Source organism: Orbicella franksi, chromosome 6 (genome assembly GCF_964199315.1).
Source record: "Orbicella franksi chromosome 6, jaOrbFran1.1, whole genome shotgun sequence".
Taxonomy (NCBI): domain Eukaryota; kingdom Metazoa; phylum Cnidaria; class Anthozoa; order Scleractinia; family Merulinidae; genus Orbicella; species Orbicella franksi.
Window position 1 is genome coordinate 11,806,339 of NC_138150.1, and position 14,670 is coordinate 11,821,008.

General features: G+C 38.4%; 1 protein-coding gene across 3 annotated transcripts in view; it reads left to right on the forward strand.

Moving 5' to 3' along the window:
* LOC145490194 (BAI1-associated protein 3-like) overlaps positions 1–14,670 on the forward strand; it is a 31,533-nt gene that overhangs the window by 10,442 nt on the left and 6,421 nt on the right. For all 3 annotated transcript variants that reach the window (XM_081469309.1, XM_081469310.1, XM_081469311.1), the window contains exons 7-31: positions 1,641–1,679; positions 2,056–2,245; positions 2,782–2,826; positions 3,340–3,417; positions 3,828–3,918; positions 4,629–4,736; positions 6,297–6,401; positions 6,552–6,658; positions 7,107–7,224; positions 7,826–7,950; positions 8,423–8,507; positions 8,843–8,899; positions 9,143–9,240; positions 9,397–9,445; positions 9,689–9,834; positions 10,040–10,163; positions 10,362–10,430; positions 10,593–10,667; positions 11,165–11,269; positions 11,913–12,128; positions 12,481–12,549; positions 13,144–13,223; positions 13,673–13,739; positions 13,850–13,891; positions 14,194–14,265. In XM_081469309.1, coding sequence (XP_081325435.1) covers positions 1,641–1,679; positions 2,056–2,245; positions 2,782–2,826; positions 3,340–3,417; positions 3,828–3,918; positions 4,629–4,736; positions 6,297–6,401; positions 6,552–6,658; positions 7,107–7,224; positions 7,826–7,950; positions 8,423–8,507; positions 8,843–8,899; positions 9,143–9,240; positions 9,397–9,445; positions 9,689–9,834; positions 10,040–10,163; positions 10,362–10,430; positions 10,593–10,667; positions 11,165–11,269; positions 11,913–12,128; positions 12,481–12,549; positions 13,144–13,223; positions 13,673–13,739; positions 13,850–13,891; positions 14,194–14,265 — 2,360 coding nt within the window. The remainder of the gene's footprint in view (positions 1–1,640; positions 1,680–2,055; positions 2,246–2,781; positions 2,827–3,339; positions 3,418–3,827; positions 3,919–4,628; positions 4,737–6,296; positions 6,402–6,551; positions 6,659–7,106; positions 7,225–7,825; positions 7,951–8,422; positions 8,508–8,842; positions 8,900–9,142; positions 9,241–9,396; positions 9,446–9,688; positions 9,835–10,039; positions 10,164–10,361; positions 10,431–10,592; positions 10,668–11,164; positions 11,270–11,912; positions 12,129–12,480; positions 12,550–13,143; positions 13,224–13,672; positions 13,740–13,849; positions 13,892–14,193; positions 14,266–14,670) is intronic.

The following is a 14,670-nucleotide window of genomic DNA, read 5'->3' on the forward strand; positions in this document are numbered from 1 at the left end:
ACTTTTTGAGACCAATGCTTCGTGACAGTATTATGTAAAGAATATCATGTGATAGAATGAGTTAAACATGTGTTGGTTTAGTTAGGTTACTAGAACAGTATGAGTGATATAGCTTACAAAAAAAATAACATTTTTAGTTCATGCAGTAATGTTCATTGTTATTGTTTTCAATCAGCAGAAATAAGAGAAAGCGGGGGCAGCTTTAGTGATAACTATTACTAGTTTAAGTATATTGGAATGCACAGTTTTGCATACGATAATGGTCTTTAGAAACCTTTTGAAGTCTTCAGTAATCATTTGAAATGTTGAAAATTGTTTGGAAACCATAACATTGTCTATAGATTTTCTTCTGAAACAAGTTGGAAATCTTTGTTTTTCAATCTTCATTGCGTTCGAGAGAACGCAGTCCTAATCGGGTAATGCAGAAAAATTCGAGATCTGTGTATGTATCTTTCTGTTGACACCAGTTTGACCCCCCAAAAAAATTCTTCAGGGGCGAATGACGTCATCTCCATGTTCGTCCATGTGCTTTCTTTCGAGTGTTGTGCAATATTGCGGACTTACGAGTGTCGAGGCAGCTTATTGTAGACTGTAGCGGATAAGTTGTTTATTTAAAGTTCGAAGTCAGTGTTAATGGCATTTAAAAACCTTGCAGGCATGTCTTCACGAAATGTCTACGACTTTTTGTACGAACAGAAAGCCGTAGTTTGGCTGCGTGTTGTGTACCCTCTTCTCTTCGACCAAAATCAAAGGAAGAAATGTGTCGTTTCACTTCACTGGCCCAGATTTCTGTGCACAAAATATGTAGCATAAACCCAACGAAAGTGTTAGCATATGAAAAGATCCCACGGGATTGCTTTGGTACACCAAAATGTTCTCCGTTTCATTGTTTCGGAAGTGAAAATGCCCTGTAGCTGTTACCCCAAAGCCAAGGCGATTCAAAGTCGTGTTCGTAAACAAAATAATTGTCCTAGTTTTGGTAATAAAAGCACGTCGTCTCGCATACTGACGGAACAAGCAACGTTTGTGTCGATTTTAATACATGGTCAGTATCTGACAACATGGACTGCGGACTAGGGACTGAGTATAAAACACGGACTTAGGTATAAAACGCGGACTGCGGACTAAATGCGGCCTACCGACTGTAGTCCGTGGTTTTTACTGACCGGTTGTAACTAATATTACATAATACACGTGTAAACGAGAACAAACCCTCTCGTATGCACGTGCTTTGCGATCAATTCATTTGTTTTTGCCCCTGCTGAAGAGAGACCAATTTCACGCCTACCTAACAGCTTAGGCACAAAATGCTGTCCCTAGAATTTTTGCTTTTTTAACATACCAAACCTATTTAAACTCGAACGCTCTCTTTAATCTACGATTACTACTAGTTAAGTATGGAACGATTATTAATCTTATTATTCACATAGGTTACAAAAGACTCTGTCATTGTACTTCAGAACATCGTTGATATTCTACTTGTGATGTATTTTTATTTCTGTACACAATCGCCAAAAAGTTTTCTTTTTTTATTGAAGCATTTCAGAATTAGATATTGCTGGACAGGTAAGATTTTAGAGTGTTAGTTTTTGCATTTGAGAGGTCAAATATTCAACCCAATTTATTTGGTTATTTTTTAGTTATTGAAGCCAGACATCTGGAGGCAAAAGATGCAAATGGTAATTATGTAAAACTTATTGGTTAAGATGTAAATCTTATTGGTTAAAAAGTTGACAGTTTGACAGCTGAGAGTTGAACTTGAAAGCTTGCATAAATTAAAATTTTATCCGTCTGTACTCTTATTGATGATAAGAATGAGCCAATCAGCGCGCGAGAAATTAGACAGTTATTGTAAAATTTGCTTTAGTGTTTGTCTTAATTACTGTGGCAATAAAACAATAATTATTTAATGAAAGCCTAGGAGTATCATAGGTACAGTAAGTGGGAGACGAGTAGTGGAAATCAGAACTTGAACATTGTAAATTGCACACTGTTCATGGCATGGAGCAAATATTGCTACACTGTGTAATTTGATTCAATCTTCCTTTCTTTCAGGATTGAGTGATCCCTACTGCATGTTGGGATTAATGACAGAGGAAAATGAAGATGAAAAGACAAAAAAAATCAAGATTTGTCGCAAGAAATCTAGAAGCACAGTCAGAGATGTTCTTGACGGAGAGTCAATTCACATGACACAAGTAAAGGAAGACACTCTTGACCCGGTTTGGAATGAAACATTCACAATGTAAGCCAATGAATTGTCGTTACAGTGCATAACAAAGTAATAAAGTTCCAAGTGGATCCGTGTCTTAATGAGTAAAGTATATTCTCACATTAGTTTGGCCTATATAGGTGCATGTCCGAGAAGAGAGTTGAAAATACGACGCGCAGCGGAGTATTTTTGACGAACTTCGAGGTGTTTGGAAATGTGGTCAAACACTGTCTTGAGTGCTTGATATATCTTCTCAATCGAGACTAAAACTAAGGAGAAAACGGAGAATTAAAATCGTAAAAATCTATGCTAATTAAGATCAGATATCCAAACACCGTCACGGTCATGATTTCCTTTGTTTAAACTTGATGAATTATTAATGAGTTTGAGAAGTTGTCATTGCAAGTTGTCCCGGGTGACCCCGCCTTAAGAGGTGTGCACAATGCATTTTAGGGATGAGAAATAATCATATTATGACTAATGACTATTTGTCATTTGTAGTCTTTATAATATCCATCACTTTTAAACGTCCTCTTTCAAATGTATATTACTCTTTTTCTTTATTTCAGGAATGTTAGTAACTTTCAAACAGAAAGATTTCACCTCGACATCTGGTCAGTATTACAGACATTTTGTACTTTGTTTTGCCACTTTCATCGACTAATTTGCAAATAAGAACAGATAAATCTTGCTATACTGTTTCTTCTGACTCTGATGGGACAAAAGGAAATACGAGCGTTAATAGTATGTTTAAGTGGTGAAACGTTTTGGGTTCCACCATTCTTGTTGCTTGAAAGGTATACCAATGTAAAACAAACAAAGCTGTATTAAGGAGTTTGATTTGTTGTCACTGATATGACAACGTTGCCTTTAAAATGCTTTCAGGAAATTGTACGATGGGACACATGTTTCATGTTTTAAGAATGAACACACAAATAGTCATAGTTCTGACTGGCAGACAGTCTGTATCAGAACAAACCATTTATGAACTATTTTACATGTGAGCTATGTTACACTTCTGAAATTATTAATAGGGAATAATGACAATGGAAAAGATAAATTGACTATTATTAAACTTGCATGCAAGTTTGATAGTTAGGGTTAACAACTTCACTTGTTAATTTAAGGGACTGTGATGACAAGGCGTTACTTAAGGAAGAAGACAGAAAAATTTCCAAAATAAAAGGAATCTCTGGAATGGGAAGGTACATAGTATTTGCCAGTATATGACTAGGACAGCTGAAAGGGCCAGCAACTAAAATCACCCAATGACTGCACTCTGTTTTATTTCTCAGTTACAACGCGCGCTGTAATTACTGCAACCAAATTCTTTGTAAATTGGCCAACTGTGTTTGAGGATTAAAACGGTAAAAATGGTCACAACATTATTGTTTTTTAATTATATGTTGTCGAAAATCTACAGTTGATATCTGAGGTTTTCATTCATTAATTTGTACGGAAATTGGCGGGCCGTCTTGTTTATACTAATCGGACTGTAAATATAGAAATGTCGTTTCCGCTTTTGACTCTTTTTTTTTGCCTCATCAACTATCATGCGATAAAACGTGACCTCATAATCTAATTATTGGTGTTTTTTATCTACTTGGTTGTTTAGATTTTTCAAAGATGTTATGCAGTCTGCAAGAAAATCAAGTCCGGATGATAATATTGATGATTTTCTTGGATACATCGAAATACCGGTTAAGGTACCCAGTAAAGCACTTGATCTTTAATGAAGTTACGCACCAAGCACAGCTATTGAAAAACTGGACGAAAATGTCTTAAAAACATTTTTATTGCTGCGTCATGTGCAGAGATCTTTCTCCATGACTGTGTGGTAAGGCTCTATTTCCGCCGCGCTCTCGAGTCCGGTCCACGTTCCTCCTCGAGAGGAGACTGGGGAGAAGAGCGCGGGCTCGCTTCCCGATCAGCAGCTAGTGTTCAAGCCCACTGTGTGTTGCGAAACAATTCTTGGTTATTTGATGTTTTAGTATGGCAAATATATTATTCAATATTCATATTGTACAAGGACCTAAATGTGCAGTCTCTTTCAATTTCTCTTAATGTGATACTAGTTTGCCAACAGAAGTTTAGTTTTTGGAAAGTTCATTGATGGAAACAAAGGTCGGCACACACTGTGTTCAGTCAACTTCGTGGCGCTCGCTGCAAGTCCTGCAAAATTCACACTTCACTTTCTACCTTGTATAATGAAAATAAGGCATTTCTCGCTTTTAAAGAGACTAAGTTGTCGCCCTGAGGGCCAGTCTGTGGTTGTTGACTAAATTCGAATGTGCTCAGTTCTTCACCCTACTTTTCTAACTTGCACCTTTTACACAGCTTTAATATTCGTCTACCTTCGTTTAGACGTTGGCTCGAAAACGGAGCTTATAAGTGCTTCCGGTTTTTTTTCTTTTAGGATATTCCATCCGGTGGCATTGACAAGTGGTTTAAACTTGAAGGACGTTCTTCAAAATCACGAGTAGATGGTGACTGTCACCTTAAAATTACCCTAACAACTGGAAAGGTAATCTTACGGGAACGTGGTTAAGAACGCTTTTCTTTTGACTGTCGAAATAAATTCACTTTTGCTCTGGATTTGCATTTCACGTAAATAAAGTGATTTTTTTTTTTTTTTTATTCATTTATTTATTTATTTATTTACTACCCTTTGTGATTCGTTTAATTTCCCATCCAATAAGAAGTAAAATCCAAATCGATCGCGACTCTCTCATACTCCTACACTTTTTCCCGTGCTTCATGTCGGCTACAGTCGGCTGACTGTTTTTGGTTCGAGTTTTGATTGGTTCACTGGCTTTTCTGCGTCCGTTGTGATTGACCAATCTGAAGATTTCTTATGGTTTTGGTTCAGTCTCCGCTCTCAATTGTTATATTTACAAAAAAAGCGTTGTTTAATTATTTTGCGCATTAGGAGTTCGCTGATATGACCAGGCATTTACAACAACATAGTGAAAAATTGCGTTAAGTGCGTACCTTATAAAACAAAATATTATGGATGTACCGTTGGATTATGGTCAATACCGTATTATATAACATTGCGCGCGCCCTAGTCCTACCTAATTCCTATTGAGCCGTCGAGGTAAAAATCTCTCTATACGTACGGCCGTGCGTAAATAACATGCCGTGCGTGTAGTTAGATTTTAGCTGCAAGATTTCCGTTGAGTTTAGCTGCGAGTTCCTTTTGTTAAAGTGTTGGCAATGTGAACAGCATTCTGAACAATCCAAACCAACCTTCGAGCCTTTGACTTTTGCCAAGCTAAAGGCCAGGCCAAACGATCGCAACATTTCAACGCAGCATATCGCCACATTGTTGGGCGCAACATGTTGCGATGTGTTGCGACATGTTGGGTGTTGTTGGCTCAAGTTTGAAAATGGTCAAACTTGTGGATGTTGCATGATGTTGTACTCGTTTGGCCAGGTTCGTGCAACAATGTTGCGCCAGAGCATGCGCACAAGTTCGATTTGCAACACTCAACATGTCACAAAAGGGTGGCCAAACGCGCGCAGCATGTTGCACCCAACAATGTTGCGATATGTTGCGTTGAAATGTTGCGATCGTTTGGCCGGGGCTTATAACGTTTACTAAACCTTGAGTATTTTGGCTTTTGCCTATATTTTTCACTTGAGTATTTTTAACTTTGTTTGCTTACGTAAGCGAATTTTCATTGACAATTTTAGAAACCAGACGAAGCGCTTTCGTTCAACTGTCGCTCAACTGATTGTGACGTGTTTTTAACCTGGCAATAGGATCCGTTGTTTTCCTTCACCGTGCATTGTGAGAACTTTGTAGACATTAACAAATGAGACATGTTTTAGCGTCCAAGTTGTTGTCGCTATGTTATAAAAGAATTCGTTCATGCTTTTAGCTGTGCGTATATCGAGTTATGGATGTACTTGGGAAGTTTGGACAGAAGATCTTGCTCTCCAAACTTCCCGCATGCCTCCATAACTCGATATACGCACAGCTAAAAGCATGAACGAATTCTCTAATTAGCTATTCTGTTACTCAGGGGCCGGGAAGCAATTACAAAAGAATTCAAAGTTTCTTCTTTTCTTTTTTTTCCAGAAGCCAGAAATTCCATATGAGATACAACATTTATATCCAACAGCCTTAGATATGCATGGTGCGTTTTTAAGAGAATTTATCAAATATGGAACCGAACATTGTCAGGTATGCGTTGCTGGTGTTTTGTGTTTTACATGTACTATTTGTTCTGTGAATTGGTGTGGTGTAACGTGCCTGCACTGCATGGGGAGGGGGGAGGGGTGTTCCGCTTTGTTCTGACCCTGTAAAATGCAAATTGTCGCCTTTTTTTTTCAGGAAAGTGACACTAAAAGAAGTTCAAGCGAGCTGTGTCCTCAAGCTGAATTCATTCTTCATCATCATGCTTTACAGAATGAACTGAACGATCTTCAGCAGGCTAGTATGTAAGTAGATTTTTAATTCTGTTGACTAAACCAGGTCGAGGAGAGGGTAGCGACCAGGAGGGGGTGCGGGAGAGGGGGAGGGGAGAGTGTGCGCCAGAGCGAAGGTTGGCAAGATTGTTATTTTACTTATCAGTTTTTATTCTGCTGTAGTGTTAGTACAGTATGCATTACTGCGATCGGTTATTGGATTATCGCTACGTGTAAAGAATCATGCGTTATCTCTTCCTGGGACGCTGGAAGCTCTAGACATAATTCAAAATACCTTCTATTGTTGTAATATTCGATCGAGTCTTACGAGAAAACGAAACAGATGAGTACAATGCCCATAATACTAAACAATTTTTTCCACGGAGTAAATTGTTTACTGAAAACTATTTGCTATCCCGAAACACAGCCTTTGAACTGCGTTTGTTTTGCATATGGACTCTAATGTGATTTTCTTTTTCAGTCGCTGGATGCTGTTCAGTCACCACCACTGGCTGGAGCCAATGAAATACAGCTCGTTAAACCTACTGCTATGGACCCTTGAACAAAAGTGGAAAACTGGAGCTCTCAGCCAAAGAGAGGTACAACAATACACTATCAAACACGTTGATGATTAACACACCTGCAAAGACAAGCATCTAAACATTCCCATTCTTTAAATAGACTACATGCACGCTGCTGAAAGCTTGGCTTTTTTCCGTTTCGTCAAGAATTCCAGAAATTTCGGTTCAGGGGAAAATGCTCAGCCCCTCAAGTCAAGTCAAGTCAAGTCATCTTTATTTAGGCAGGGTAGCCCCATCAGCCATAGGCTGGTATCTAAAGGGGCCCTGCGTAAAATTAAGACTACATTGTTCGCCCCACTCGAGATTTCTTGAAAAAGAGGAACTTTTGACTTTGACAGACTTAAAAGTTCCGCTTTTACCAGGAATTTTCCAGTGGGGCGAATTGAAAACACCTTTACTTTTTTCCTCTGAACCGAAATCTCCGAAATTTTGGACTAATTGAAAAGCGTCCCTGGATAGGGATTATTCTACCGTCATTGTGAACTTCAACCAATTGGTTCTGTTAAATATCTGGTAACTATTAAACCTGGAATATTTTTAAAATTGCTTTTTTCACAGCATGGTACATGTGCTTGAATTTATGATTTTGTATGACTGAGTTTGGTCTGTTTATTTTCAGGAACACGCGCTAGTTAGGTCCTTGAAGAAATTCACTGATAACTGCTGGAGGTTAATGATCAAATATCGAGACATATTCCCTGCCACAGATAAAGGAAAGCTTGGTCGACTCATTAACCTTCTAGAGTGAGTTATACCTTTGCCATACCAACCTAGTTTTCTCCCTGTTTAGTTGTTTGTGTGATTGTTTTATTTTGTTTTTATTTTAAGAAGTCTAAGAGCCTGTGACAAAATGTAAGGTCTGTTCTCAACTTAGTCTGTCTAATTTTTTTTTTTGACAATGTTACTTAACCGATGGCTGATTTATTACGTACTGACTTAGCTTCTGCATCCCTAAAATTCTATTTGATATGATGTATGAGAGGGAATTCGACTAATGCATTTAGATATTGTTAGCTAGCACACACGTCGGCTATTTCCTTTGTAAGGGAAACACAGGCTACTAGATTGTACAATTCTCAGTAATTGCACTTCTTTGGTTTGGTTTCAAGCGAATGATAAATGATCCTAACAGGGTGGGTGTGTGGATAGTTATTATACTGACTCAAATCAATAGCAGCCATGCGGTCATTGTTAATTAGAAACTCGTGTTTTCAAGGTGTCTGGCAAATGTGTACAAGCTTGAAGTGTTCAGCGATTCAATAAAAGAACCTTTGAATATTCAAATGTCAAATCTTCTCAAGGTATGTTTTGAAAGCTACTCCCTGAATGAGTAGTTCAGTTGTTTCTGAAGCGAACCAGTACATGAACCAGTACATGAACCAGTACATGAACCAGTACATGAACCAGTACATGAACCAGTACATGAACCAGTACATGCAGCAGTCCTGATCGCTTTCCATCTTTCAAATTGATGTGGTTTCCTTAGACGTGGTAAAGTTCGAAGAGATCTTGCATTTGTCCGCACCCTCTACCCGCCGAGATCCTGCTTGTAGTTTAGTAACGCTTAAGTGTTTTAACCAATTTACACTGAATTGGGTTACTCGTGGTAACCAAAGGTTCGTGTTTTATTGCAAAGGAGTCAGCCCTCGCTTGGTACAAGAAGGTATTTGCTTGGAAGGAGCCTCAAACAAAGGTTTGTTTCATAGAATGCTCTTACACTTTTATCCAATCTCATTCCAGTGTTTGTTTGTTTGTTTTTTTTTTTTGCCTTTTGCGTTGCCATGTTGTTTATTGGGCAACGGGAATAGTTTAAATGTTCCTTCCTAACTTCCTTCATTCCCTCCTTCTTTCTGTCATTCCTTTATTGTGTTTATTTATTCATTGTCACTCGATTAGATGTGTTATTTCCTTGCTGTTATTTGTGTGTGTGCCACAGAGTGAAGAAGCCATGTTATCAGCTATGGTGGAAGTTGCTGACGCGTTGGTTACCGACATGTTTCAAGCGAAAACCTGTTATAGAAAGATCTTCTCAGTGTGAGTATTTGAAGGCTTCTCTCATTTCCCTGTACACAATATTCCAGCAATCAAAATATGGAGAGACTGAATTTATTTTTCAGTCGGGTAAGGCTGAATGTAAGAAAATCAAAACATTTGAGAGGAGGTAACGTTTGGTTGCCTATTGTTTTTCAGAACGGACGTGAAGTATTTTACTACGGTTTACAATCAGCTGGAACTAATGGTAAGTTCTGCAAGCTTAATCAAGGAGTAAACATGGGTTCCTGACATTCACTGTTTATAATGAGCACTTCGGTATCTTTCCTATAGTTCCCGGAGCCATAGTAAACATATTTCCTGCTTTTCGGATCTCTCCATAGTTGATCCAACACATCAGTTGAAAGCAAACGTCAGTGTGTTTCTGTAGAACGTTGTTGATGTTTTGAAGTAGGTAACTTATAACTTATCTACTTTCTGTTGTGTGCAGCTTGCGTCTGATGTCCACAACACCATGAGGAATATAAACAAGCGTCTTAAACAAGAAGGTGGAGCTGATATCGTTGGGGAAAAGCTATTTTCATTGTACTTGGCTGTTAAGGAAGTTATTAGCTATCGGAGCATCGGTGAAGCAAAGTAAGAACCATTGAAATGTAGAAAAGAACCTTCAAAGTTTATATCCTACAAAGAAAAACCAACCAAATGACTGAAGTGAAATGCTTAAGTTCAACTAATTGAAAAATCCATTTATCTGATTTAATGTATTTGTTCAGCCTCCATTGTAAGTGCGTTCGCGTGTGAAAGCTTTTTCTATTTAGTGATAGTTTCATCTGCGTTTTAGGCCCGATCGCGTGTATGCTCTTGATGACTATCACACCTGGTTCAAACAGTCCGTTATACGGTGGCTCGATATTGCACAAGTCAAAGCCAAAGAGCGAATACGAAAAGCCGTTGAAATTGACAAGGTAGTGCAACGTAGCTTTGTAGAGTTATATCGTACAAATTTATAACACTTGTTGGGTTTCATCCTTAATTGTCATTCTTTTGTTTTCATTTTTTTGTCAAGACGCATTCGATGAAGTGAGTTGTTAAACTTGGTATGACATCACTAACTGGGCTTCTACGTTAAAACGATTATAGAACTGGCTTTTTGGCTGTTGCAGATTTTGAGGATTGATGCAAGTGTGAGCCACTCCACGTCAGCCATTGATGCAGTGAGTTGTTTTCATCAGGTAGGTATAATAAGCCTAGGATCTTTGTCTAACTGACGGACGGATGGACTGGCGGGACAGACGGACGGGCGGACTGAATGATTGACTGATAGATGGACACACATTATAAAAGACTGGCTAGATATTGCAACACTTTTATAACTTTTTTTTCTGTCTAATTAGATCAGAGAATTCTGGAAGAAGATAGACTGGCCTGACCCATCTGGATCATATGTGTTTGTCATGCAAATTACCGATGTACGTACAAAGCCTGCCACTTAAGATCTCTCTTTCATTGTTATGTGATATTACCAAAATAACCAAGAAAATACTATTAAAAGATTCAGGGAAAAAGTACAGTGCTTACAGCAGGTCAGTTAGATATGTTCACATTTCAAGATACTTTGATTGTTGCGATCGGTAGACTTTGATTATTTCACTTAAATCCATGGGTTTTTTTGTTCACTGAATTTTCGGTGGTATCTGTCCACCTTTATCTGTGTACCTTCACCTGTCCACCTTCAATCAGTCTGATGAAGGTGGACAGAGGCCACCGAAAATTCAGTAAACAAAAAATCTACAGATCGGATATATTTAAGTCAACTAAACACTTCAATATATTCAAGCCTTTTTTTAATGATCAAGGAAAGCCGTGGGGTTTTTTTTTTCGTGAGTTCTCCATTAAAATGATGCACAAAGTGTTAGTTTTTCATCAGTACGCATCATACCTGGTATTGTTTTGTCTTCTTTTATAGGAAATTTGCAGCAGTGCGTCGTATTACGCTGATCTTCTGTTCGAAAAGATGATTAAAAATAACTATTACGACCAGGCTCCATCTCAGTTTGACGTTAGTGAACAGGTAGCTACGAGAAAACGATCAAACGTTTTTTGATAAACTTTGTTTCCGTTTATAATGTCTCAGAATTCCCTCACTCTGTCAACAAGATTCACTTGGTCCTGTGTAATCACTCGCTTGTCGTGGTCACGATCAACCAAATCCGCTGGCACTGTGATTGGATACCCGAGTCAGCAAGATAGGGCTGTCTTGCTCGCTCAGACTTTGTGAGCTGTTTCTTGCAAGAAAATGTTGTCCTGTATGCCTTATGATAAATCCTTTATTGACGAGTTCGTTCGACTAAAATGGTTAGATATTGCCCTCGATCGTTTTTGGACCTCGACTGCTAAAATAAAGATCTTGACCTTTCGCTTGGTTAATAGACCATATATCATGTTTTCTAATTCAGAGCTCGTTATAATGGTTACTGGCTTAAAACTGTTCTAGGTGTCAGTTGACTTCACAAGTCAAACTAGATCAATCCCCTTTTGGACAATGCGAGGATTTCAATTGAGCCTATTAAATTTCTAATTTCGTAATTCCTACAGGCAAAACATCTCGAGAAAACTAGTCCTACAGAAACCCTTTGCGTAGATTGCTTTGTTTACATGTGTTTTTGTGTGTAACTGACGCTTTTTTACTGTTTTCCATGACCTTCTTCAACTAGTTATGTGTTACGCTGAATGACATTGAATACATGAGGCTGTGGTTGTCGAAACTTCCGGAGAATCTGGGCTGGGAAGACATCATTAATGCCATGATGGCGGCACACGGTGAAAGAGGCGGGAAACATGCGCGCACCGCGCTTGAAAACATGCTGTCCAGTTCAGACGAGGACATGCTCAACAAGATAGCGGACGCCATCGAGCACATTGGACAGCGGGTTTGTTTTACTCTGACTTTTAGTGTATTTGTGTTATGAAGGAGCAGTGACTAGTTTGAGTTTTAGTTCATATGCCAGTTAGGTTACATCCTTTATAAAGATTTTGCCATTAGTGAACATCTTTCAAACTCACCATGGGTTATGTTTTTCGTACTTTCGTCGTTTTGTTCAAGTCAGTGTCATGCAGTATTGCCTTTCTTCTCCTCGACATGTGTTTCTTTTATTTAGTGGTAATTACAACTTTAAATCTTCTGTTCCTCGCTGCAGACTTTGCCATTTTGAGTGAATTAAGAGTGCGTTTAGAATATGTAAAGCTCTTTCTTCAACCAAATTTCTATTTTCGTCTCTTCAGATGGGTGTTGACATCAAGAGGTTTTTTTTTCAAATTTCCTGTGCCTCGGACAACATACCAGCTGAAGATGTAAGTCTTACTCTTGAAATATTGTGCCACGAAACTAAAACCAAGCTAAACTGTTTTAGTCATTCAGAGCTGCTTGGGCAAGAAAGAATTTGATTTTGGAGATTTATAATGACCGCGATGAAACGAAAGCTAAGCAATCCAGTTCGTCTTCTAAAACGGTCAATAAGTTAAACAATACCAAGCTTCTGTCATCTAATTAACAAATCGAATGTGGTTTAGCGTGGTCTGTACTCTTATCGACAGCGATACGCGTCATCACATTGCACTTCAAAATGTGTCCACAACAATCCGTTTTGCTCGGGTTCTTGTCTCTTTTGTCACTAGACTTTAGTTACAGGTCTATGTCGTGGATGACACATCTTTAAAATTTAGTCTAAGTTTTCAAGTTTGTCTTCTCCAATCCATTTTATTCCCCCTCATTTGTAGCCATTGTTGTAGTTCTTCTTAGTTTATTGGTATCTCTTTTATTTTTCTGCTTCGGTAAATTACAATTTTGAGGTTTACTTTCATTTTAAGGTAGTTAATACAGTAATAACTGAATTGTGACATGGCATCGTTAATAACTTTTACAGATTTTGATGTGATTCTTGTCAGGTGGTGGGTGGCTTGCTTCAGTACCTGGATGATGACTTAATGGTACTCAACACAAGTGTTGTCAAATCTGTATTTCAAAGGTACGTTGATCAGAACTGCTTACATAAATCAACCGCCATTGTACAAATTGAAAGTTGACATGTGTAAGTTATTTTTTCAGCAATAAATCGTATGGAAGGTTGATGTCCGGCCAGAACATGGATTTGAAAGGTGGATTACGATATCCACCGACAAATCACTATCCAGCGGATAGGGTTGTTAACACTTATCCACGGGATAACGATTCATCCGGTGGATAGCGTGATCCAGTCTTCGAACAACTGGTCCTGCACAGCCCATGTAGTCAAGACTGCGTAGGGCTGCGTCTTACAACCTGTAATCACAATATATCCGGCCAGAGGAGGGAAGACTTTATATCAAACAGAATGCGTGCTCGTTGTAAAATTAAACAGAACGCGTTCTTAACTTTAAAACTCATCTTTCATCTGTAACAAAAATTGTAGTAATGATTCGTGTTCTTCATTCACAGAATTCTTCTTTACATTTGGGAAATAGTGATGGAGAACTTCACAAATGGACTAAAAACCAACACAGGGGTACAGTTTTCAATTATTCGTTTAATTATTTTATTTTACTTTTTGTGTTGTTCTTTTGTTCTTAAATTCCTACATATTGTTACAACCGCTTTTTCTCTTTCTTCTTTCAGAGAACCGCAGCCTTCTACCAAAGACAATTCGAAGCACTTGAGGTTACATGTAGTTAGTTTGTTCTTATCGTGACAAGACATTTGAACAGAACATTTACCGTTAGGCAAAGAGTGGTTCGATTGCAAGAAAACGCCTCAGCTACTTCAGAGCTTTGTGAAGTCACGACAACTGGGCTTTCTTAAGTATAAGACTAAACCTCTCTAGTGAGCAGCAATGCATTCAACCCCTGTGCTTCTAGTTGAGTCCTGTGCAAATTCAATATAAATTTTGGAGTGAAGGATAAAAAATAACAATCTTTCTTTGTCCAACGTTACTGATTGCAGCGTTTTGTTTTGGTTTGTAGATAGTGCAGAGTTTCTTTCACGCCGATGGAGTTGGGTTGCCTTTGGAACGTCTTCAAGTGGGACATTACAAGGTTCGTAGGACATTTGAAAGTCAGGTTGCTCAGCGTACAGCGATCAATCACGTATAACCATTATCTTTGTCATTAAAACTTCCGAGAATGAAAAATCAGTTTTCGAAAGACTGAACGCGAACTAGGCTGCGTCTTTGGCAACAAGATCTAGCGGCTTCTTTAAGAATGAAAACAAGTAACCGAACGCGTAACATGGTTATTTTAAAGATATTTTGGGAAAAGAGCTTTGGACTAGTGATTACAGTAACTTCACCAGACATTATATCAGACTCTTTGACGTTTTATGTCCGTTAAATTAAAGAGGAAAAGTTAAAGTGGAACCCGGTTAAGGAGACAGCAAAAGTATCTATATTGTCCGGGTGTCCATGTCAAACGGCCTCCCAGAATTATTTTCTCATTTTTTTG